The sequence below is a fragment of the Ovis aries genome, chromosome 1, assembly GCF_016772045.2.
Source record: "Ovis aries strain OAR_USU_Benz2616 breed Rambouillet chromosome 1, ARS-UI_Ramb_v3.0, whole genome shotgun sequence".
Taxonomy (NCBI): domain Eukaryota; kingdom Metazoa; phylum Chordata; class Mammalia; order Artiodactyla; family Bovidae; genus Ovis; species Ovis aries.
The window spans coordinates 196805818-196829331 of NC_056054.1; the positions used below are offsets into that span (position 1 = coordinate 196805818).

The window sequence follows — 23514 nt, forward strand, 5'->3', positions numbered from 1 at the left end:
GGACCAGCAGCCCAAGGGAGGATTTTGTTTGAGAGAGGGAGGGAAGCGGGGAGAAGAACCGAGCGCAACCTCAACCATATCATGGACACACACCTGGTTGCATCCTTCAGGCCCAGTACGGACTGCCTCCCTAAAAGCCTTTACAGTATAAATCATCACTCCAGCTCCTTTTGTTTCTCCATTATGCATTTTTCAGCCAGCTTGACCTCACATTTGTTAGCTGTCTATAGTCTGTCTTCTTCCCAACATTATACATTATTCTGAGGAAAATCTATCTTCGTCTCTCCCTGTAAGTCCAGAGTGGTGCTTTGCACACAGAAACTAATGAGTAACATCTGTTCAATTAAACTTGCAGTCACCACATACAATAATTAGACTATGTCAGAATGAACAGCAGTCGCTGTCTATTTTGTCTCTGCTATTTCTGATTAACGAGAAGAAGGTAACAATTGAAGCTCATGCTAGATAGTTTCATAAGCAATGATGGCTGGTGATAAGAATGGCTGTCCATCTGCCATGGATCAAGTGATGCCAGAGGCAAGAGAGACAGCTGGCATAGGACCAAGAAGGAAGGACAATATAAGCAAACAGAAAAGTCCAAAGAAGAGCGAAAGGCCCCTGTGGAAATCTAAGAGCATGTGGGAAACACAGCATTTTCCTGGAAAGCAAGCAGAGTAAAAAACTATGCCTGCTTGTGGCCACAGGCACCTACCTCTCAGTAGCTATTAAAATGAAGGAAATGAGTTTTTCAACCTCATAAGTAACTTCTTTACATAGTTACTTCCAAGAATTCAATATGATTTTTCACGGTGAAACAACTCTTATAAGTCAGATTCACATACGAGAAACAGATAATTTATATGCCCTAAAAATATCTGTGAGCATACCCTAAAAAGGACTCCCCATTATAGTTTTACCTGCATTTCTCTTTAAAGACAAACAGACTCTACCTTCCACTCAGGGTCATGCTTTCTTTTGTCCAAAGATGATTTCTCCCGCTCCCTGGCTTTCTTGTAAGCTTTCTTTTCTTCAGCCATTAGGAGTCTAGCAATTTCCTAAACAAAAATTGCAAAGCTGTAAGTAGAAAATTACTGGGGTATTTCCAAAGAATAATGGCTAAACAAATTAACATGAACGCACCTCATCCTGAGCAACTTGAGCTGCTCTCATGTCCACCTGGGTGGCCTATGGTACAGAAAATGCAAAAAAGCAAAATTTAAGTGCAACCTAAGTTGGCCATTGGAAAAAAAAAAAACAAAAAAGCTTACATTAAAAAAAAAAAAAACACACACACACACACAAGAAAACCCACTGTATTTGAAACCAATTGTGATCAACATCCCTGAAGATGACAATCAGTTTGTATACTTTCAATAGCCAGTTCAGTTCAGTCACAGTCTGCTGCACAGAAGGATTTCCTCATTTTCATAGCTTAACAGTATTCCATTGTACATATATATATTGTCAAATATAAGCTGGGACTTTCCAAAATTGTTGCCAACAACTGGACAAATAGGGTAAGCGCCATCTGCCTCTGTAAAGACTAAACCCTCTGTTGTGGCAGCTGTTGACCTTTAACATAACCTGAGGGAGTTCAGGGTAGAGTAAGGCACTCTATGCTTGAGACAATCTGGCGGGACAGGTCTTTCAGTTCAGTTCATCTGCATAACTGAGGATATTGATATTTCTCCCAGCAATCATTAGACAGAAAAGCGTCTACCTTTACCAAATTATACAGTGCATAATAAAGAGGAGCGTGAAAAAGTTGGCTTAAAGCTCAACATTCAGAAAACAAAGACCATGGCATCCGGTCCCATCACTTCATGGCAAATAGATGGAGAAACAGTGGAAACAGTGGCAGACTTTATTTCTTTGGGCTCCCAAATCACTACAGATGATAACTGCAGCCATGAAACTAAAAGACACTTACTAGTTGGAAGAAAAGTTATGACCAACCTCAGTTCATTCAATTCAGTCACTCAATCGTGTCCAACTCTTTTCAACTCCATGAATTGCAGCACGCTAGGCCTCCCTGTCCATCACCAACACCCGGAGTTCACTCAAACTCATGTCCAACAAGTCGGTAACGCCATCCAACCATCTCATCCTCTGTCGTGCCCTTTTCCTCCGGCTCCCAATCCCTGCCAGCATCAGAGTCCCTTCCAATGAGTCAACTCTTTGCATGAGGTGGACAAAGTACTGGAGTTTCAGCTTTAGCATCATTCCTTCCAAAGAAATCCCAGGGCTGATCTCCTTTAGAATAGACTGGTTGGATCTCCTTTCAGTCCAAGGGACTCTCAAGAGTCTTCTCCAACACCACAGTTCAAGAACATCAGTTCTTCAGTGCCCAGTTTTCTTCACAGTCCACCTCTCGCATCCATACATGACCACTGGAAAACCATAGCCTTGACTAGATGGACCTTTGTTGGCAAAGTAAAGTCTCCATTTTTAAATATGCTATCTAGGTTGGTCATAACTTTCTTTCCAAGGAGTATGTGTCTTTTAATTTCATGGCTGCAATCACCATCTGCAGTGATTTTGGACCCCAAAAAGATAAAGTCTGACACTGTTTCTACTGTTTCCCCATCTATTTCCCATGAAGTGATGGGACCAGATGCCATGATCTTCGTTTTCTGAATGTTGAGCTTTAAGTTAACTTTTGCACTCTCCTCTTTCACTTTCATCAAGAGGCTATTTAGTTCCTCTTCACTTTCTGCCATAAGGCTGGTGTCATCTACATATCTGAGGTTATTGGTATTTCTCCCAGCAATCTTGATTCCAGCTTGTGCTTCTTCCAGTCCAGCGTTTCTCATGATGTACTCTGCATAGAAGTTAAATAAGCAGGGTGACAATATACAGCCTTGATGTACTCCTTTCCCTGTTTGGAACCAGTCTGTTGTTCCATGTCCAGTTCTAACTGTTGCTTCCTGACCTGCATACAGGTTTCTCAAGAGGCAGGTAAGTGGTCTGGTATTCCCATCTCTTGAAGAATTTTGCACAGTTTATTGTGATCCACAGAGTCAAAGGCTTTGGCATAGTCAATAAAGCAAAAATAGATGTTTTTCTGGAACTCTCTTGCTTTTTTCATGATCCAGTGGATGTTGGCAATTTAATCTCCGGCTCCTCTGCCTTTTCTAAAACCAGCTTGAACATCAGGAAGTTCACAGTTCACGTATTGCTGAAGCCTGGCTTGGAAAATTTTGAGCGTGTGAGATGAGTGCCATTGTGCAGTAGTTTGAGCATTCTTTTGCATTGCCTTTCTTTGGGATTGGAATGAAAACTGACCTCTTCCAGTCCTGTGGCCACTGATGAGTTTTCCAAATTGGCTGGCATATTGAGTGTAGCACTTTCACAGCATCATCTTTCAGGATTTGACATAGCTCTACTGGAATTCCATCACCTCCAGTAGCTTTGTTCATAGTGATGCTTTCTAAGGCCTACTTGACTTCACATTCCAGGATGTCTAGCTGTAGGTGAGTGATCACACCATCGTGATTATCTTGGTTGTGAAGATCTGTTTTGTACAGTTCTTCTGTGTATTCTTGCCACCTCTTCTTAATATCTTCTGCTTCCGTTAGGTCCATACCATTTCTGTCCTTTATCAAGCCCATCTTTGCATGAAATGTTCCCTTGGTATCTCTAATTTTCTTGAAGAGATCTCTAGTCTAGACAAGATGACCAACCAAGACAGCATATTAAAAAACAGAGACATTACTTTGCCAACAAAGGTCCATCTAGTCAAGGCTATGGTTTTCCAGCAGTCATGTATGGATGTAAGAGTTGGTCTATAAAGAAAGCTGAGCGCCGAACAATTGATGCTTTTGAACTGTGATGTTGGCGAAAACTCATGAGAGTCCCTTGGACTCCAAGGAGATCCAACCAGTCCACCCTAAAGGAAATCAATCCTGAATATTCATTGGAAGGACTGATGTTGAAGCTGAAACTCCAATACTTTGGCCACCTGATGCGAAGAGCTGACTCATTTGAAAAGACCCTGATGATTGATTATATTCTTTGCAGCCAAAGATGGAGAAGCTCTATACATTCAGCAAAAAGAAGACCAGGAGCTGAATGTGGCTCAGATCATGAACTCCTTATTGCCAAATTCTGACTTAAACTGAAGAAAGTGTGGAAAACCACTAGGCCATTCAGCTATGACCTAAATCAAATCCCTTATGATTATACAGTGGAAGTGAGAAATAGATTTAAGGGACTAGATCTGATAGATGCTGCGGCTAAGTCGCTTCAGTCGTGTCCGACTCTGTGCGACCCCATAGAGGGTAGCCCACCAGGCTCCGCCATTCCTGGAATTCTCCAGGCAAGAACACTAGCGTGGGTTGCCACTTCCTCTTCCAATGTATGAATGTGAAAAGTGAAAGTGAAGTCACTCAGTCGTGTCCGACTCTTAGTAACCCCATGGACTGCAGCCTACCAGGTTCATCCGTCCATGGGATTTTCCAGGCAAGAGTACTGGAGTGGGTTGCCATTGCCATCTCTGAAAGACTTGATAGACAGAGTTCCTGATAAACTATGGACGGAAGTGAGTGACACTGTAAAGGAGACAGGGATCAAGACCATCCCCAAGAAAAAGAAATGCAAAAAAGCAAAATGGCTGTCTGAGAAGGCCTTACAAATAGCTATGAAAAGAAAGGAAGTGAAAAGCAAAGGAGAAAAGGAAAGATATACTCATTTGAATGCAGAGTTCCAAAGAATAGTAAGGAGAGATAAGAAAGCCCTCCTCAGTGATCAGTGTAAAGTTATAGAGGAAAACAACAGAATGGGAAAGACTAGAGATCTCCTCAAGAAAATTACAGATGCCAAGGGAACACTTCATGCAAAAGATGGGCTCAATAAAGGACAGAAATGGTATGGAACTAACAGAAGCAGAAGATATTAAGAAGAGGTGGCAAGAATACACATAAAACTGTACAAAAAACATCCTCATGACCCAGATAATCACGATGGGGTGATTACTCACCTAGAGCCAGATATCCTGGAATGTGAAGTCAAGTGGGCCTTAGGGAAGCATCACTACAAACAAAGCTAGTGGAGGTGATGGAATTCCAGTTGAGCTCTTTCAAATCCTAAAAGATGATGCTGTGAAAGTGCTGCACTCAATATGCCAGAAAATTTGGAAAACTTAGTAGTGGCCACAGGACTGGAAAAGATCAGTTTCCATTCCAATCCCAAAGAAAGGCAATGCCAAAGAATGCACAAACTACCGCACAATTGCACTCATCTCATATGCTAGCAAACTAATGCTCAAAATTTTCCAAGCCAGGCTTCAGCAATACGTGAACCATGAACTTCCAGATGTTCAAGCTCGTTTTAGAAAAGGCAGAGGAGCCAGCGATTAAACTGCCAACATCCGCTGGATCATGGAAAAAGCAACAGAGTTTCAGAAAAACATCTACTTCTGCTTTATTGACTATGCCAAAGCCTTTGATAGTGTGGATCACAATAAACTGTGGAAAATTCTTCAGGAGATGGGAATACTAGACCACCTTACCTGCCTCTTGAAAAACTTGTATGCAGGTCAGGCAGCAACAGTTAGAACTGGACAGGGAACAACAGACTGGTTCCAAATAGGAAAAGGAGTACGTCAAGGCTGTATATTGTCACCCTGCTTGTTTAACTTATATGCAGAGCACATCATGAGAAATGGTGGGCTGGAGTAAGCACAAGCTGGAATCAAGATTGCTGAGAGAAATAGCAATAACTTCAGATACGCAGATGACACCACCCTTGTGGCAGAAAGTGAAGAGAAACTAAAAGCCTCTTGATGAAAGTGAAAGAGGAGAGTGAAAAAGTTGGCTTAATGGAGAAGGAAATGGCAACCCACTCCAGTATTCATGCTTGGAGAATCCCATGGACGGAGGAGCCTGGTGGGCTATAGTCCATAGGGTCGCAAAGAGTCAGACACGACTGAGTGACTTCAAAAAAATAAAAAAAAGTTGGCTTAAAGCTCAACAATCAGAAAACGAAGATCATGGCATCTGGTCCCATCACTTCATGGCAAATAGATGGGGAAACAGTGGAAACTGTGGCTGACTCTATTTTGGGGGGCTCTAAAATCACTGCAGATGGTGACTGCAGCCATGAAATTAAAAGATGCTTACTCGTTGGAAGGAACGTTATGACCAACCTAGACAGCATATTAAAAAGCAGAGACATCCCCTTGCCAGCAAAGGTCCGTCTAGTCAAAGCTATCGTCTTTCCAGTAGTCATGTATGGATGTGAGATTTGAGTTATAAAGAACACTGAGCACCGAAGAACTGATGCTTTTGAACTGTAGTGTTGGAGAAGACTCTTGAGAGTCCCTTGGACTTCAACGAGATCCAACCAGTGCATCCTAAAGGTAGTCAGTCCTGAATATTCATTGGAAGGACTGATGTTGAAGCTGAAACTCCAATACTTTGGCCACCTGATGTGAAGAACTGACTCATTTGAAAAGACCCTGATGCTGGGAAAGATTGAAGGTGGCAGGAGAAGGAGAAGACAAAGGATGAGATTGTTGGATGACATCGCCAACTCAATTGACATGAGTTTGAGTAAGTTCTGGGAATTGGTGATAGACAGGGAGGCCTGGCGTGCTGCAGTCTACAGGGTCACAAAGAGTTGGACACGACTGAGTGACTGGACTGAAATGAACTGAATGCTAACTTAGTGAATAAAACTGGACACTTCATCCCTGTTGTTTTGCTTTTTACATCCATAAAAAAGGTAACAGTTTCTCAACAGAAAGGACTAAAACACCTATTATATAAATGCCAAGGTTGATTTAATTCACAGAGAAACCTGATTAACCTAAAATCTTGCGTTAAATTCTGCTCACCAAAATTTCTTCTTCTTGAAGTTTTCTGGCAATTTCAGCATCATACCATTCCTGATCTCTGTGGGTCACTCGTGACGGAGTAGAAACTGCTTCTTTCATCACTCTGGGCTTCATTCCTAGAAAAAAGTCAGTGCAATAAGGCTATTGAGTAATTTCATGAGAAGTTGCAACATATAAGAAAAAGAAGTTTGTCTTCGTATCTAACTGTGACAATACTGTGTCGACTCTAAACTTCAGTGTAGGGTGTGATGGAAATAACTGTTTCCCCTAGGCATGGGAGAGGAGATACAGGTAATCCACACATTTAAACACAGTTACCCACCCAAACCTGCCTGGTAAAAAATGCCTCCCAGTTTCTCCAACAGAAGTAAACCACACAAAGAACTCTAAGTGAAGGTTTTGTAAAACAGGAAGTGAAAAAAGATTAAGTCCCTGAAATAAAAAGAATTTGGAGAAAAGAAAGTTAGTTGCAATTCTGAAGAGACCAAGTTGTGAGGCTGCAGGAGCTGAGAGGCTTTGCACTTTTCTGCCTCAGCCTTGCAGACCTCACTTCAGAGGGGACACGAACAGCATCGCCTGGGAGTTCTGTGGCAGTGCCTACTAACCAACCAATGGCTGTGCCCTGGGTTTTGCTCTGATAGCCTCCAAATTCACTTGCTTTAGATCTCTCTCAGTGCTTTGATCAGTTTAATGTTGTTAAATTTTAAGGAGGATGTAACATAAGTGAAATGTCAGAGAGCACAATGACCTTGAGTTTTATTTGCTCTGAGGAGAAAGGAACAGGGAGACTAGTAGGGAACCTTGACTTTTTACTTTGAAATGTTATGTGTGTTAGTTACTTGGTCGTGTCCAACTCTTTGTGACCCCATGGACTGTAGCCCAACAGGCTCCTCTGTCCAGGAGATTCTCCAGTCAAGAATACTGGTAGTAGGTTGCCATTCCCTTCTCCAGGGGGTCTTCCCTGACCCAGGGATCAAATCTGAGTCTCCTACCTTAAAGAAACATAAAGAATCATTGCAGGCAGATTCTTTACCATCTGAGCCACTAGGGCAGCATATATTCCTTTTAAAACTCTTAAGTGGTGAATGCTAATGGTTTTTCCAAAATTGTGTGTACTGCCCTCTTGATATCCTTTATAAACTACAATTTTTCAACAATGTATTCAAGAATGTATTATATTCAAAAATAATACAAATGTTTTATGCAGTGAACAAGATTAACCATCTGGAACAGTGACTTTCAGTAACTGTGTCACTAAAGGGAGGAAAAGTAATTTACTCCTAGTTGCCTATTTCTTTATATTAGTGGTTCTCAATCATGTCTATACATCAGAATCACTTGGAATACGTTAAATACACGTGAACATTTTTAAACCAAACCCCTGAGATCCTAATACATGTAGCATGGGTGAGATTTGGCCTTTGTTCAGTTCAGTTCAGTCCAGTCGCTCAGTCGTATCCAACTCTTTGCAATCCCATGAATCGCAGCACGCCAGGCCTCCCTGTCCATCACCAACTCCCGGAGTTCACTCAGACTCACATCCATTGAGTCAGTGATGCCATCCAGCCATCTCATCCTCTGTCATCCCCTTCTCCTCCTGCCCCCAATCCCTCCCAGCATCAGGGTCTTTTCCAATGAGTCAACTCTTCGTATGAGGTGGCCAAAGTACTGGAGTTTCAGCCTCAGCATCAGTCCTTCCAATGAGCACCCAGACTGGTCTCCTTTAGGATGGACTGGGTGTATCACTTCTGCAGCTACTAGTGCATTATGTCCATCAAATTAACTGTACATGAACATACTTTTTTCAAAATGCCTTACTTCATGATTCACTTGCTTTAAATAAAAGAGGAAAAAGTAAAGGAAAAAAATACAACTAAATTCTGGGCACATGAGGAGTTTACTTATCTGGTGCAGCGTCTTATAGAACTTTAAATCCAGCACTGTGGTAAAACCAAAAGCCACAGGCTCATGTGCCTTACCACAAGTGAAGACTAGTGAACCTGGGTTTCTTCCTGGGTTTCAATCAGGAAACAGTGGCATACTCACTCCCAAGAGTAGATAAACCTCCTTGAATTATGATTAGTTTGGTAGTAACTAGAAAGGAAGATTTTAGGGAAAAATAATAGAATTAGATGAGCACTGGGAAAAGTCAATGGACAAAATAGATTTCTGTACCATATGCCCATCTACAGAGCCTCCTGGTATCTCAGACGGTAAAGAATGTGCCTGCAACTAAGGAGACTTGGGTTCGATCCCTGGGTAGGGAAGATCCCCTGGAGAAGCGCATGGCAATCCACTCCAGTATTCTTGCCTGCGGAATTCCACAGACAGAGGAGGCTGGTGGGCCACTATCTATGAGGTCGCAAAGAGTCAGATACTACTGAGTGACTAACAATATCACTTCCTGCCCATCTACAGGAAAATGACACTTCCAAGAGCAGTCCAAAGCCTAGTTGAGGACAACAGGGAAGATCACACCCTGTTCCTTCAAGTAAGCCATGTGGTGAAAGAAACACAGTGGAAATGCACTCACATTTTGAGAACTAAACTTTCTCTATGGCTGTGCCTCCTACTCTATATCATAAAACTAACTAAGAAAATATTTTGCTTTAATATCAGTAAAGGATGTTTGGAAGGCATTCAAACGCAATGGTAAAATGAAGAGTCTTAATTGATTTGAAAGGGTGTAAGTCTATGACTGCTTGGCAGCTAAAAAGAGAATGACACACGGGAATTCTGTGGGGTTCCAGTGGTTAGGACACCGAGCTTTCACTACTGAGAGTGTGGGTTCAATCCCTGCTTGGAGAACTAAGACCCTGCAAGTTGTACAGCCAAAAAAAAAAAAAAGAGAGAGAGAGAGAGAATGATACACAGACCAATGGAACAAAACAGAGAACCCAGATGCATATATGGTCAATTGTTTTATGGCAAAGAAGGTAAGAATACACAATGGAGAAAGGACAGTCTCTTCAGTAAATACCGCCACGAAACCTAGACAGCCATATTCAAAAGAATGAAACTTGACCATCTACCGACACCATACACAAAAATTAACTCAAAATGGATTAAATACTTCAACATAAGACCCAAAGCAATAAAACTCCTAGATGAAAACAGAGGCAGTAAGCTTCTTGTCGTTTTTCTTAGAGATGACTTTTTGGATTCAACATGAAAATCAAATGCAACAAAAGTAAAAAGAGCAGGTGGGACTACATCCAACTAAAAAACTTCATAGCAAAGGAAACTGTCAACGAAACAAAAAGGCATGGGAGAAAAAAAGAATGGGAGAAAACATTCACTAATCACATATTTGATAAGGTTTAACACCCAAAATATATAAATAACTCATACAACTCAATAGCAAAAACACAATCTGATTAAAAAATAGGCAGAGGATCTGAACAGACATTTTTTCAAAGGAGACACACAGACGGCCAACAGGTACAAAAGGTGCTGAACATCACTGTATCATCAGGGAAATGCAAATCAAAACCACAATGAGGTATCATATGGCACATCTTTAGAATAACTATGATCAAAAAGACAAGAAGCAACAAGTGCTGGTAAGGATGTGAAGAAAAGAAAATCTTTGTGCACTGTTGGTGAGAATGTAAATTGGTGTAGCCACTATGAAAAACAGTATAAAAGTCTCTCAAAAAAATTTAAAAAAAAAAATTAGAACCACCATACAATCCAGTAATTCTACTTCTGGAATTTATCTGAAGGAAATGAAAATACAAACTCAAAGATATGTATACCCTATATTCACTGTATTATTATTTACAATAGCCAAGACATGAAACAACCTAAATGCCCATTGATGGATAAATGGATTAAGAAAATGTGAGATTTACACACACACATACACACACAGAGGAATATTATTCAGCCATAAAAAGAATTAAATCTTGCCATAAAGCTGAAACTCCAGTACTTTGGCCACCTCATGCGAACAGTTGACTCATTGAAGACTCTGGGGGGCAGGAGGAGAAGGGGACGACAGAGGATGAGATGGCTGGATGGCATCGCTGACCCGACAGACGTGAGTCTGAGTAAACTCTGGGAGTTGGTGATGGACAGGGAGGCCTGGTGTGCTGCGATTCATGGTGTCGCAAAGAGTCGGATACGACTGAGTGACTGAACTGAACTGACTGATTTACAAAAACAGGAATGGACCCTGAAGGCACCTTGGTAGGTAAAGTAAGAAAGAGAAAGGTTCAGTTCAGTTCAGTCACTCAGTCGTGTCTGACTCTTTGCAACCCCACAGACTGCACTATGCTTCCCTATCCATCACCAACTCCTGGAGCTTACTCAAACTCATGTCCATTGAGACAATGATGCCATCCAACCATCTCATCCTCTGTCATCCCCTTCTTCTCCCACCTTCAATATTTCCCAGCATCAGGGTCTTTTCCAATGAGTCAGCTCTTCACATCAGGTGACCAAATACTGGAGTATCAGCTTCAGCATCAATCCTTCCAATATTCAGGACTGATTTCGTTTAGGATGGACTGGTTGGACCTCCTTGCAGTCCAAGGGACTCTCAAGAGTCTTCTCCAACACCATAGTTCAAAAGCATCACTTCTTTGGCCCTCAGGTTTCTTTATAGTCCAACTCTCATGGAAAAACAGACTGGTTCCAAATACATCAAGGCTATATATTGTCACCCTGCTTATTTAACTTATATGCAGAATACATCATGAGAAATGCTGGACTGGATGAAGCACAAGCTGGAATCAAGATTGCCAGGATTTATATCAATAACCTCAGATATACAGATGACACCACCTTTATGGCAGAAAGTGAAGAAGAAATAAAGAGTCTCTCAATTAAAGTGAAAAGGGAGAGTGAAAATGTTGGCTTAAAACTCAACATCTGATCAAATTAAGATCATGGCCTCTGGTCCCATCACTTCATGGCAAATAGATGGGGAAACAATGGGAACAGTGACAGACTTTCTTTTCTTAGGGCTCCAAAATCACTGCAGTTGGTGACTTCAGCCATGAAATTAAAAGACGAAGACGCTTGGTCCTTGGAAGAAAAGTTATGACCAACTTAGACAGCATATGAAAAAGCAGAGACATCACTTTGCCAACAAAGGTGCGTGTGGGTCAAAGCTTTGGTTTTTCCAGTAGTCATGTACGGATGTGAGAGCTGGACTATAGAGAGAAAGGTAAATAACATATAACTTCACTTATACATGGAATCTAAAACATAACAACAAAACAAAAAATCCTGAGCCCAAAGATACAGAGAACAGATTTGTGATTGTCAGAGGAGGGATGAGAGGATAGACAAAATGGGTACAGAAAGTCATAAAATACTAACTTCCAGGTATTAAATAAATAAGTATATAATGTACAGTATGGAGACTGTATTATACTGTCCATCTACAGGCTACTAAGAGAATATATCTTAAAAGTTCTTATCACAAGAAAAAAGTTGTAATTAAGTATGGTGATGATGTTAACTAGACTTACTCTGGTGATCATTTTGCAATATATACAAATATACATTTGAAACTTATATGTCAAATATACCCCAATAAAAATAAATGTTGTTAAATTTTAAGGTAATTTCTCCTAGGTTAAATATTTAGAGGGAGAGAGAAGAGTTTATTTGAACTCTCTGTTTGGAACGTGTAGATCTCGTTAAGCAGAAAATTTCTACATCCTGGAATACTAGGTTTCTAGACTGACAAGACTGCAGACTAACTGCAGCATATTTCATACCAAAGGTGAAAAGAGCTTTTCTAAGTATCTAAGAAGGAATTTCAGATAGTACACTGTAAGCCCATCATTACAGAAAATAGAGATGCTTCTAAATGTTATTAAATATAGTTAATTCAAAGAAATTAAGAAAATGGTGGTCTTCATTTTGGTAACCTAAACACAATCTGGAAACCAGCTTTCCAAAAACCAGGTAAGCCATATTTTCAACAGTTCCACAATGACTTTTCAATCAAATTCTTGCTTATCTTTTTCTGTTCATCATTCTCCAGTTTGAGAAAATAAGAACCTCCCTCAATAAACAAACAAAGCTTACCTTTAAAGAAATTTTGATAAAATAAAACTGCTAAAAGTATTGGTATTCAAGATAAACTTATCTCAAACTATGGAATAAGCCAATATGATGACACATGGATCCTGATACCATTCACGTATATTTTGTAAGAAGCCAGTCTTGGGAAATATCATAGAATGGTGTTTAATGGCTCTGAGAGGCTGGAAGTTAAACTGCAGAAAATTAATAAGCTGTTTCAATCTAATAGCCCAATAGCAATGTTACCCTCAAAGGTAGTATGGATTTACTGCTCTTTAGAAAATTAGCCAATCATATATTTAATTTAGCAGTTTTATTCTGTGTTCCTTTTTCAACGGATCGTCCCACAAACCAGCGCTCTTAGAACTAGCTCTCTGTTGTCCTGCTGCTTTCTTCATTATTAGGTTAAACAAAACTTTGGCCTATGCTAACAACTTTAAGAACTTTTACAACAGCAAGAACAGACACCAGTACATGATTATATTTTAATGTAATCTTCTGACCTATTCTAGGGTGGTGGGTGGCTCACAAAATCAAATGCCAACAAAGTCTTTGTAGGTGAAATCTGCAAAGTAAGCTGAAAATAAGATGACAGATGCTAGCAGCTATGATGCTGCCATTTTAGTAACTGCCTAGTCACACTGTTTTTAAAACTCTTATGCTATTAAATTAAAAGGAACAAAACATTTGCCTACAACTCCAGTAGTAGGGTTTGTGAGTCACTGAGTTTCTTTCATATTATTTCCACCCTTTCTGAGTCTGTTTAAAATACCCTTGAGCATACTAAAAAAGCCATAGAGGTTAACCAGCCCTCAGAGCACACTTAGCGGGTAGCAGTCACAAAATCAGAAACACAGAGGAAATCACCCTTCCTCCCTGATACTTTTTGGACTCCAATGTCTTTCTAAATCTGATATAAAATAACTTTAAAAACATACTCCAGGTAGATTTTATCACTTTCTCCTCTACTGCCCCAGAGCTCTTTGTTCAAAGTGTATCAAATTTGCAATTGCTTATTTACATATCCACCTTTGTGGCTTGACTCATGAACTGTTTGAGGCTCAGATCCAAGCATCTATCCCTGAACATAAAGCCTGAGGCAAGAAGATTTGCGGCATACAGATACTTGCTGACCTGGATTTTCTTTATCACCAAGCCCTTTAGAAACTTAAAGGAGTAACATGACACGAAGAGATAAAATGATAGGGGGAACCAGAAGAATCAACATGAACCTGCAACCTAGAAACCACTCTCCAAACCAGAAGCAGAGGTTGGCTGGGCAACAGTAAATGGAAGGAAGTAAGAAGAGTCGCCTCCTTGGTACTTTCCCCTCAATAACCCCTGAGTCTCTGTAAACATTCCATAAGAGCAAAACAAAACTAGGGAGATGAGTACGGTCTAACTGAAACACCAGACAGCCAGTGCTACGACTTGTAGTGGTACAGCCATATGGAAAAACATCACAGCAGCAGTTTCCAGAAAGGCATGGAGAGAACCATTATTATGTCAGTGACGGGCTTCAGAGTAGGGCCTCAGCGATGCCAGAAACTGGAGGCTCATTCACCTCATTCCTAAGTAAGTACCAAGAACTTAGCTGACACTGGTGCTTCAGAGCGCCAGCTGTAGAGCTGAAGCTGGTTAAAGCACAGGAAGGAACTCAAAACAACTGTTTTCAAACTCTAAGTACACAAGAATCACCTCCTGGTAAAACAAGCCCGAGCTGCCAGGCTGCACTCAAGGGATTGATAACACATGTCCAGAAATCTGCATTTTTAGGAGACAGCCCAGCTGATTCTGACGAAAACACACTACAGGCTCACTATTTGAAAAACACTATCTTAAAAGACCGTCTGTCTCATCTCTCACTTCACAACTGAGAAAGATGAGGTGAAGAAAATCCAGTACTTCCAGCCCTGTAAGTCTTTGGAGGCAGATATTATGAAGGTGGTGTCATTAGACCTTCTGGGTTCATGGAATCAAAATCAGAAACTCAATAGCACTGCTTTAGTATCAGAATCTCTGATGTAAGGTCTTGGCAGTTTAAAAATTGTACCTGGGACGAGTACCTCCACTGCAATTGTGGGGCTGGAAGAACCCTGCAAGGAGTGTGTATTCTCTTAGAAAGCAGAAGGGAAAAGGTACAGATATCCTCCTTCTTGAGATTTGAGATTAAGTAAATACCTTTTATAATATCTGGTCCAGGATTTATTTCAAAGCCATAAGCATAAACCAGAGAGAAGGGCCATGTTGTCTACGGTGCTTAACAGATACATTTGTTTGCATGTATATACAAGGTAGCAGCACTTCCGACCAGGCTGGCCTTCATTACCTGTGTCTCGGAGCGGGAGCTGCTCCTCACTCTCTGAGAAGGGAGGGGTCCGGGGCCTGCGTTTCCTCTCTCTGTGCTCACCTTGCCCATGGTCCCTCCTATAAACGGCTTCCTTGCAGGGAAGCCCCGCGCTCCGTGAGGTTTTGGGAGAGAGCTGGTCTTGCTGTTTGAACTGTTTTTCCCAGTTCCGAGTTCGATGGCTAGAGTGAGCCTCCCAGTCATCCGATTCGGTGCTCAGAAACACCTCACCGCTGATCTTGGGGAGGGGAGGTCTCCGGAGCCTCTCGTGGCCACAGCGTTTTCTTTCGGGCTCAGTGTTAACTTGGGGATCATCCCTCACTTGACCCGAGCTAGAAGGTGACGGAGGTTTCTCTGACGAACAGTGCTCTTCCGGTCCTCCCAAGTTCTCCTGGGGATGTCTAGGTCTCTCCCTCCTGTGCTTCACAGTCTTTTCCTCATGTTGGAGTCTACAAGGCCTTGAGCTTCCTGAACCCAACTCCCTTGCCCTCCTTGACCGTGGCTGGTCTGAGCGGAGGTGGAGGAACGTGAAAAACAAATGCAGGTTAGCTTAATGATTGAGTATGAACTCACTACAGGATGGAGACAGGCCTCAAGCTTAATATACTTTAAAATGAAGAGGACCATTTTTTCAGTTTAACAAACTGAAATGAATGGATGAGTATTTGCCGGAATGGTCCGTGCATACATGAAGGATTCTAGGTGCATAGCCAAAAAGGTAATAAAACTAAAATGAAATTAAATGAAATAAATCTGAAAGAAGAGCTTGATCATGATTAGGGAAGGATTAACACAGTGCTTTAATATTTGCCAATAACAGAAATTCCAGTCATTAAGTGTTCTATTCTATTTATAAAATCAATTTGGAACTAGTATATGGTGGGGGAGGACAGTAATAGAAAAAGAACTATACTTTGTGATTCCAGTCAGAGACTTTCAAATATTCTTATTGGAAATAACAGTAAATTTAGATCAGAATATTGCTAGTTTCTACTTGGTTCAGACAGATGATCCACAGATTTTGTATTCCTCCATCCTCTCCCCTTAGGTGGCCAAAGCAAACATCCCCAGAAAAATTACAGTTCAGTGTGGAAGAAGAGGGAGCAAAGGAGAATTTTACGTGAGTAAATGACCCTGTTATCTTTGGATGACTCTGTTTCAAATCTTACTTGAAGCTGTGCAGAGGAAAATAATTAAAAATAGATGCCATAACGGAATACATAAAAAGAAGCCAATTCCCAAACCCATTTCAAAAAACTTTATGATACTGTATTCTGTATATAGAAATACAACAAGTTCTAAATATACAAGTTCCTAAGTTTAACACAAACTAGAGAAACAGCACATACACGGTGCTTTGTTGTCAGGGCTTTTTTAGGAACAGGCAAACTATGAAAACAAAGGAAATGAATTAACAACGCATATTCCAAGAGCATATTTAACATTTCCAAAGATTTTTACTATAATGGGGAAATAACAAAAAGAAATCCTAATTCCATGGAAAATTGCTAAAACAGCCAAGATTCCCCATTGGAATTAGTCATTTGCTGAACTGCATTTGAAGCAGCTCTTGCAACTGGATGGAATGTCGAAAAAATAAATAACCATACCTTTCCTTATTTATCAGGGTTTCCTTGTTTGTTTGGTTTGGTTTTGGGCTCTTTGCTTTTGTTAATGTTTGTTATTGTTAATCTAGTGAGGGAATTCAGGAAGGGGAGATATGGATATGTGTTAAATGCATCAATGATGCCAAAAAAGCTTGCACTCAAAACTCTAAATGGTTTCTTTCTGAGCTTTCCAGAAGAAAAGAACATTTGTTTCAAAGACGATGTCTAAATTAAAACTTGTCTTCTAAAAAGTCTGTAGAGGTATTTACCTTCATAATTTACGACAGAATTTATTTTTTACATAAAGCAAAAGTGAAACAGAACAATTCCTCTCTGTAATAAAAAAGTATGCTTTACGCAAACTATTATTTTAAGTGTATCTTGACAACTGAGAAAGAATCTATTTACTACTTCTATGAATTAACATAATACTGACCAGCTACTTAAACAATGATCACAAGGAGGAAACAATGGTTTAGTGTTAATACCAACGTTCCCACAGAAAACTGCAGGAGTGAAGCCTGCCTATAAAACCCAAACAGAGAAAAGAAAGGTTTTGTTTTTCACATGGACTTGCGAAGTCATGATTGTTTTATTTTTACTTCTTTTAATATGTTAACAGATATTAACAGTTGTACTTTAGGGAAGCGTGTTGCAAGAACTGGAACTGGGCTATTACTACATTTTCATAGAGTTGATAGGGAAAAATATTTATTGTGATCACTTGTGATATCTTTAAACCTGGGGCAAAAAAGAAGACACGGATGGAGGAATGTTTGAATCCTTTAAACCCCTGTCCATTTAAGGATTGAGACTTCTATATTTCTTGAGACCAAGTTATTTGGCAAATATAATTAACTTCCTTACAGGCAATACATACATATGTATATACGTATATATATATATGTATGCATGTGTATATATATATATACACACACACACACATACACATATATTTGCAAACATTTTGTATTCTTCCATGTTTGTCTTTCAAAATAAAATGATTTTTGTTTAAACAGACCAAATGTTATTTAATACACATATTACATTAAAGTGAAATGTGAAGTCATTCAGTCATGTCTGACTCTTTGTGACCCCATGGACTGTAGCCTACCATGCTCCTCCATCCATGGGATTTTCCAGGCAAGAGTAGTGCAATGGGTTGCCATTTCCTTCACCAGAGAATATTCCCAACCCAGGGATCGAACCTGGGTCTCCTGCATTACAGGCAGACACTTTACCATCTGAGCCACCAGGGAAGTCCACTTTACATTAATATATGTACAAATAATAGTACTTTAAAGTTTAATAAGTCTTCACAAAAATTCTATTGTTTAATCAACATCCATGTGAAGGATATATTTTTAGAATCTCCATTTTACAAATGAGAAAAAGGCTTACAGTGATTATAGTGGATAACTTCCTTAATATTACAATTTTTCTAAGGAAGGGATGTAACTTGAATCAAGGTCTAATGACTCCAAAGACAATGACTTAAAAAAAAAATCTCTAATATGCCAGCCATACAGCTGAGTGGCTTTGAAAGAGAAACATGGATTCATAAATAAGATATACAATTTCAGTTGATATAAATCTGACAGGGGTTTTGGATAATTCCAAATTTGTAGAAAATCTATAAATGATTACTTTTTAAAGATTAATTTATTAAAGTTTAAGTAAAATTAAAGCTAAAGCGACCACTTCCATATGATTCGCTGTGATTATTATGTAAGACAGACAAAAATTATATTGCACGCAAAGGCAGAGAAGTACAATTCAAGAATATCCCTTATGTGTTGGGAAACGACCACTGCAAAGAACATACAGCTGCTTTGTAAATGTCAGCTGGACTACAATGTGGTTTCTGTGGAATTCACCTTGGTCTAACTCAAAGGCATAGAAACGAAGATCACATGTTCAGCAACGTATCATCTCCCAGCAACAACACAACCGAGGAGAAATTCCAACAGTACTTTACAAGTATACACTCAGGAGACCCCTAGATCCTATTCCCAATCCCCCGCCCCAACTCCAAGAAAAGCACATACAGCATTCTCTGTAACTTTACAAAAGCACTAAATACAAATTTTTTTAAAATTTAGGTGTCCCTGAAAATCTACTGAATTGTTAACACAGTCTACAGAGATAAATCACAATGACAATACTCTGGTCAAAACCACCAGGTTTGACTCCCAATTCAAGTAACTGTAAGGTTTTAAAAGAGGATTGCTAAAATCAGTACTTTTGTGTACTTATTTACCAACCTAATGTTTTTAGATTCAAGTTTAGAATGGTTATATTTTTATCTGCAATGAACGTGCCTTCTGGCAAAAAAACAAAAAAACACCAGATCATATCTCTTAAGATTTTAAAGCTGATGAGTAACTCTTTACCTTTTGATCTCTAGTAGAGAAAAATACTGGCAGTTTTTCTTCTTGAATGATATACCACATGATTTTATTAGAAAAACCCAGATAAGGAAAATGGCTATCAAAAAGAGTTGAGCATTTCACATGTGGAAGAACACACCTAGCCACAAGTAGAGAATCAGTCTGCTTACTAAGTGTTGAGCTCAGTCTGCTTACTAAGAGTTGAGCTCTACTCATTTTGAAAGATTTGGAACAATGCGACTGGAAGACTCAACTATAATAGTCCTATTATCTACATACACATACTTTTCATTCTACTCACCAAAGAAAAATACCTACTTACATTTTATGATACTATAGAAAAGCAACAGACAATTAAGTTTCAGGGGCCTTGGGGATTACTCATCTTAAAATCTTTACTCTCTAGAAGCTGCCTTTAGATGTTATTTGGTTGGTATTTGGTATCCTAAGTATGGTCTCCAACTGAGCTACCACAGAAGCCAAGTTGGTTCAGAGCGTAAAAATCCACTTGCAATGCGGGAGACCTGGGTTTGATCCCTGGATTGGGAAGATCCCCTGGAGAAGGGCACAGTGACCCACTATAGTATTCTTGCCTGGAGAATCCCCAGGCGCCTGGCAGGCTACAGTTCATGGGGTCACAGAGATGCGACTGAGAGACTAGGTACAGCACAGCACATGGTCTCCAAGCTGAACTACAGTTAAACGCTGACACTAAAACTATACGAGATATCCTTCCTTTGACATGTCTTTAAAAAGAAGTAAATAATACTTGCAAATACTCATTTCCCAACACACTTTTAAGATAAAGAATCACCATTACCACAAGCGCTACTACCAGCACATCACCACCACACTGCAGAAGCAAGCACTAGAGAAGGGGTCTCTAGAGAACTTTCTATATGGTAGAAATAGCAAAGAAGCATCAAAAGCAAACACTCAACAGAAAATCATAATATTCAATTTTGTCTCCAGCAGGATGATCCATTGGCCTAGGTTTAAAAGATAAGAGGCATGGGAAAAAAGCTCTGGTATCCAGTAATCTATAAATGCTGCACCTCCTTTATCATTTATGCCACTTTGAGGCTTCAAACAGTACTGCCCGGACTTCCTTGAGGCAGAGACTCCTCTGCCATTTTTCCGTACCCTAGTTTATGTGCTTAGAATGTAATGTAACATTCTAAGTAGCAACAGTGCAAAAGAACACATGTCAGATTTTGCTAAACTATATTCACATTTTACAGCCATAAAAATGACTCTAGTCATCCATCTAAAGAACAGATGGATTCATTAGATAAGATAAAATTTCACCACAAATCCAAATGGGCCCTAGAGTCCCTTTACAGACAAATTTAAAGGGTGTCTTGCAACTGAGTCTAAAGACAGGAACTGTTACCTCCATCTTCATAATAGTAACTATCACCATAAGCACTGACTCCAGAAGACTCTGGAAAGTGTTTCTTTCGCTTTTTCTCTTCCTGTAACTCCTTTTCTTGCAAGAGTCGAGCAATGTCCTGCAAATACAGAGAGAAGAAAAGTAAATACTTCAGAGAAAGAAGAGATGCCACACAGCAACCCTACTGGTCAGTGGTTTGACATTCCACTCCCAGGCTTTCGCGGCTCTGCCTATGGTTTTCCAGACCTTCCGGTATTATGCTCACCCTGTCCAAATGTCAAAGACGACTGCTTAACAGGAAGCGCGTAAGATACAGATGAGGGAGAAAGGTTTTTTAACTAAATTTAAATCTAACTCAACCTGAAGATATTCAAATATAATATTCCTAAAACTGGTTATGGAACAGAATTTTTAAAACACATATTTATGGGCCCTTTTTCCAAGATGATGATTCACTTAGTCTGAATGAGGAAGACTGTCATAATCTATAACCTTTTTTAAAATTTATTTTAAATTGGAGGATAATTGCTTTACAATATTGTGTTGGTTTTTGCCATAAAATAACATGAATCAGCCACAAGCATATCTATGTCCCCTCACTCTTGAACCTCCTCCCCACCCCTCTAGGTTGTCACAGAGCACTACACTGAGCTCCCTGTTTTATACAGCAACTTCCCATTAGCTGTTTATTTTATATATAGTAATGTATATATACAGTGATTTTATTTCATCAAAAAAAAGTTTTTTAAAGAATCTTTCAGCTGATTGTGATTTAGCTTTGCGATAGAGGATGGCTGTCTTAACTAAAAAAATAAACAGAAAACAGTCCTCCTCCTGTCTCCCCTATGTTCCATCTCCAGGCAAGTTTTCAGTAGCTGCTGAGTGGCAAATAACATTCTCATTTCATCCCCTAAAAAATCACCACCCCACTTTGAAAATAAGCAATACACAAATAACTATAACACAATCAAATTGTAAATGTCTCAAAAAAAAGGGGGGGGGAAATGCCTATGAGTGCACAAAAAAGGGAATACTACTTCTGCTTATATGAATTGGTTCAAGGCTTTACATTAATGTTAGGTTTTAAACAAAGAACTGGATTCCAACAGGCAATGGAAGATATTCTTTGCTGAGAACAACACGAGCAAAGTGATAAATATTTTAATGGACATCACTCTAGAAAACAACCAATAGCACGTGGGGTGTTAGAGAAAGATGAGGTTTAACAGACAGAGGCTGGATGCTAGGCACTCTTTATAGTCAATTTTTTAAAATATAAATTTATTTAATTGGAGGTTAATTACTTTACAATATTGTATTGGTTTTGCCATACATCGACATGAATCCGCCACAGGTATACACATGTTCCCCATCCTGAACCCCCTCCCTCCTCCCTGTCTGGAGTCTATAATGTAAGGGATGAAAAGTTCCTAAAGATTTTGAGCTGGAGATAGAGTTCGGAACTTGAAGATTATTTCTATAAAAGGCCCAATAAAATAGCACATAAACTTTGTTTACGTACACTTTAAAAAAAAAGAAGATCCCTAGATGTTACTAGATTCTTAAAGATCTTACAAATATAGCAACCATACTCACTGATACAAATGGTAATAAAAATCCCAGGCAGTTCTGAGGGGCTTACTTCTGAGGTAAGAATTAATCACCATTCTTTCTGCATTTTTCTGAATAAGTCAAATGAAGAATATACTAAGACTTCAAGGCAAATAAAATTCATCGGAATGACTTAATTTCTCTTATATCAGTGTAGAAATAAGTTGGATGCTGAGGCTAGATGAATTAGCAGAGGTTATCAGTATACTTGGAGGGCTTCCCAGGTGGCTCAGCAGTAAGAAATCCACCCGCCAATGCAAGAGATGCAGGATACTTGGCTTCCATCCCCGGGTCAGGAAGATCCCTTAGAGGAAGAAATGGCAACCCACTCAAGTACTCTTGCCTGGAAAATGCCATGGAGAGAGGAGCCTGGTGGGCTACAAACTATGGGATTGTAAAGAGTCGGACACAAGTCGGCTGAGTGACTGAGCACGCGTGTAAGGACACACACATCCATGTACGTGGCTTCTAATGTTCACGAAATAGGCCTAAATTCAAATTTTTGTTATTAACATATATTCTGTAACCGACTTCGATGCTGGAAATTTCTCATGAAACTGTGTAAATACATACATATATTTGATAAGTTCCAGGAGAAGGCAATGGCACCCCACTCCAGTACTCTTGCCTGGAAAATCCCATGGACGGAGGAGCCTGATAGGCTGCAGTCCATGGGGTTGTGAAGAGTCAGACACGACTGAGCAACTTCACTTTTACTTTTCACTTTCATGCATTGGAGAAGGAAATGGCAACCCACTCCAGTGTTCTTGCCTGGAGAATCCCAGGGAAGGGGGAGCCTGGTGGGCTGCCATCTATGGGGTCACACAGAGTCGGACACGACTGAAGTGACTTAGCAGCAGCAGCAGTTCAAGTCAGAGATGCTTCAGAGACATTGGAAGAAAAACATTAACTATTAAAATGAATCTCTTTGGGCCTGAATTCTTTATTTATAAAATGAAGAGTCTGAACTAGTGAACCTTAAAAGACAAATGTCTTAACATCCCAGTACACACTGTAATAATTCTGGAAATGTTACTGGGTGCCCTCCTCTGTGCCAGGTTCATTACATTGATGGGTTACAAAGCAATACAGTAATCAGTTAGGGAGGGGTGTGACAAGATAATTTATTCTCCTTACACTAATATCTACTTCAGAATTTCCTAAATCCATATACATCTTACTAGGAAAGCAGGAAGAAAATGTAAACACTTCCCTCAACTGTCATGCTGACTGAACACCCAACACTACATTTTCTTAAGGGGTTTGTTTTACTGAAAACAAAAAGACCC

General features: G+C 39.8%; 1 protein-coding gene and 1 non-coding gene across 14 annotated transcripts in view; both read right to left on the bottom strand.

Annotated features, from left to right (window-relative positions):
• The window catches only part of CCDC50 (coiled-coil domain containing 50), an 86466-nt gene that overhangs the window by 14183 nt on the left and 48769 nt on the right, over positions 1-23514 (bottom strand). For 6 of the 13 annotated variants that reach the window (XM_042233140.2, XM_042233138.2, XM_027957300.3 and 3 more), the window contains 5 exons: positions 20615-20732; positions 15207-15731; positions 6836-6951; positions 1141-1185; positions 951-1055 (listed from right to left, as the gene is read on the bottom strand). In XM_042233140.2, the coding sequence (XP_042089074.1) occupies positions 951-1055; positions 1141-1185; positions 6836-6951; positions 15207-15731; positions 20615-20732 (909 nt within the window). The remainder of the gene's footprint in view (positions 1-950; positions 1056-1140; positions 1186-6835; positions 6952-15206; positions 15732-20614; positions 20733-23514) is intronic. The other 7 variants (XM_042233147.2, XM_042233143.2, XM_027957303.2 and 4 more) reach the window with 2 other exon arrangements.
• TRNAY-GUA (transfer RNA tyrosine (anticodon GUA)) lies at positions 18019-18090 on the bottom strand. The gene has a single exon. It is a non-coding gene; the product is annotated as a tRNA-Tyr (tRNA).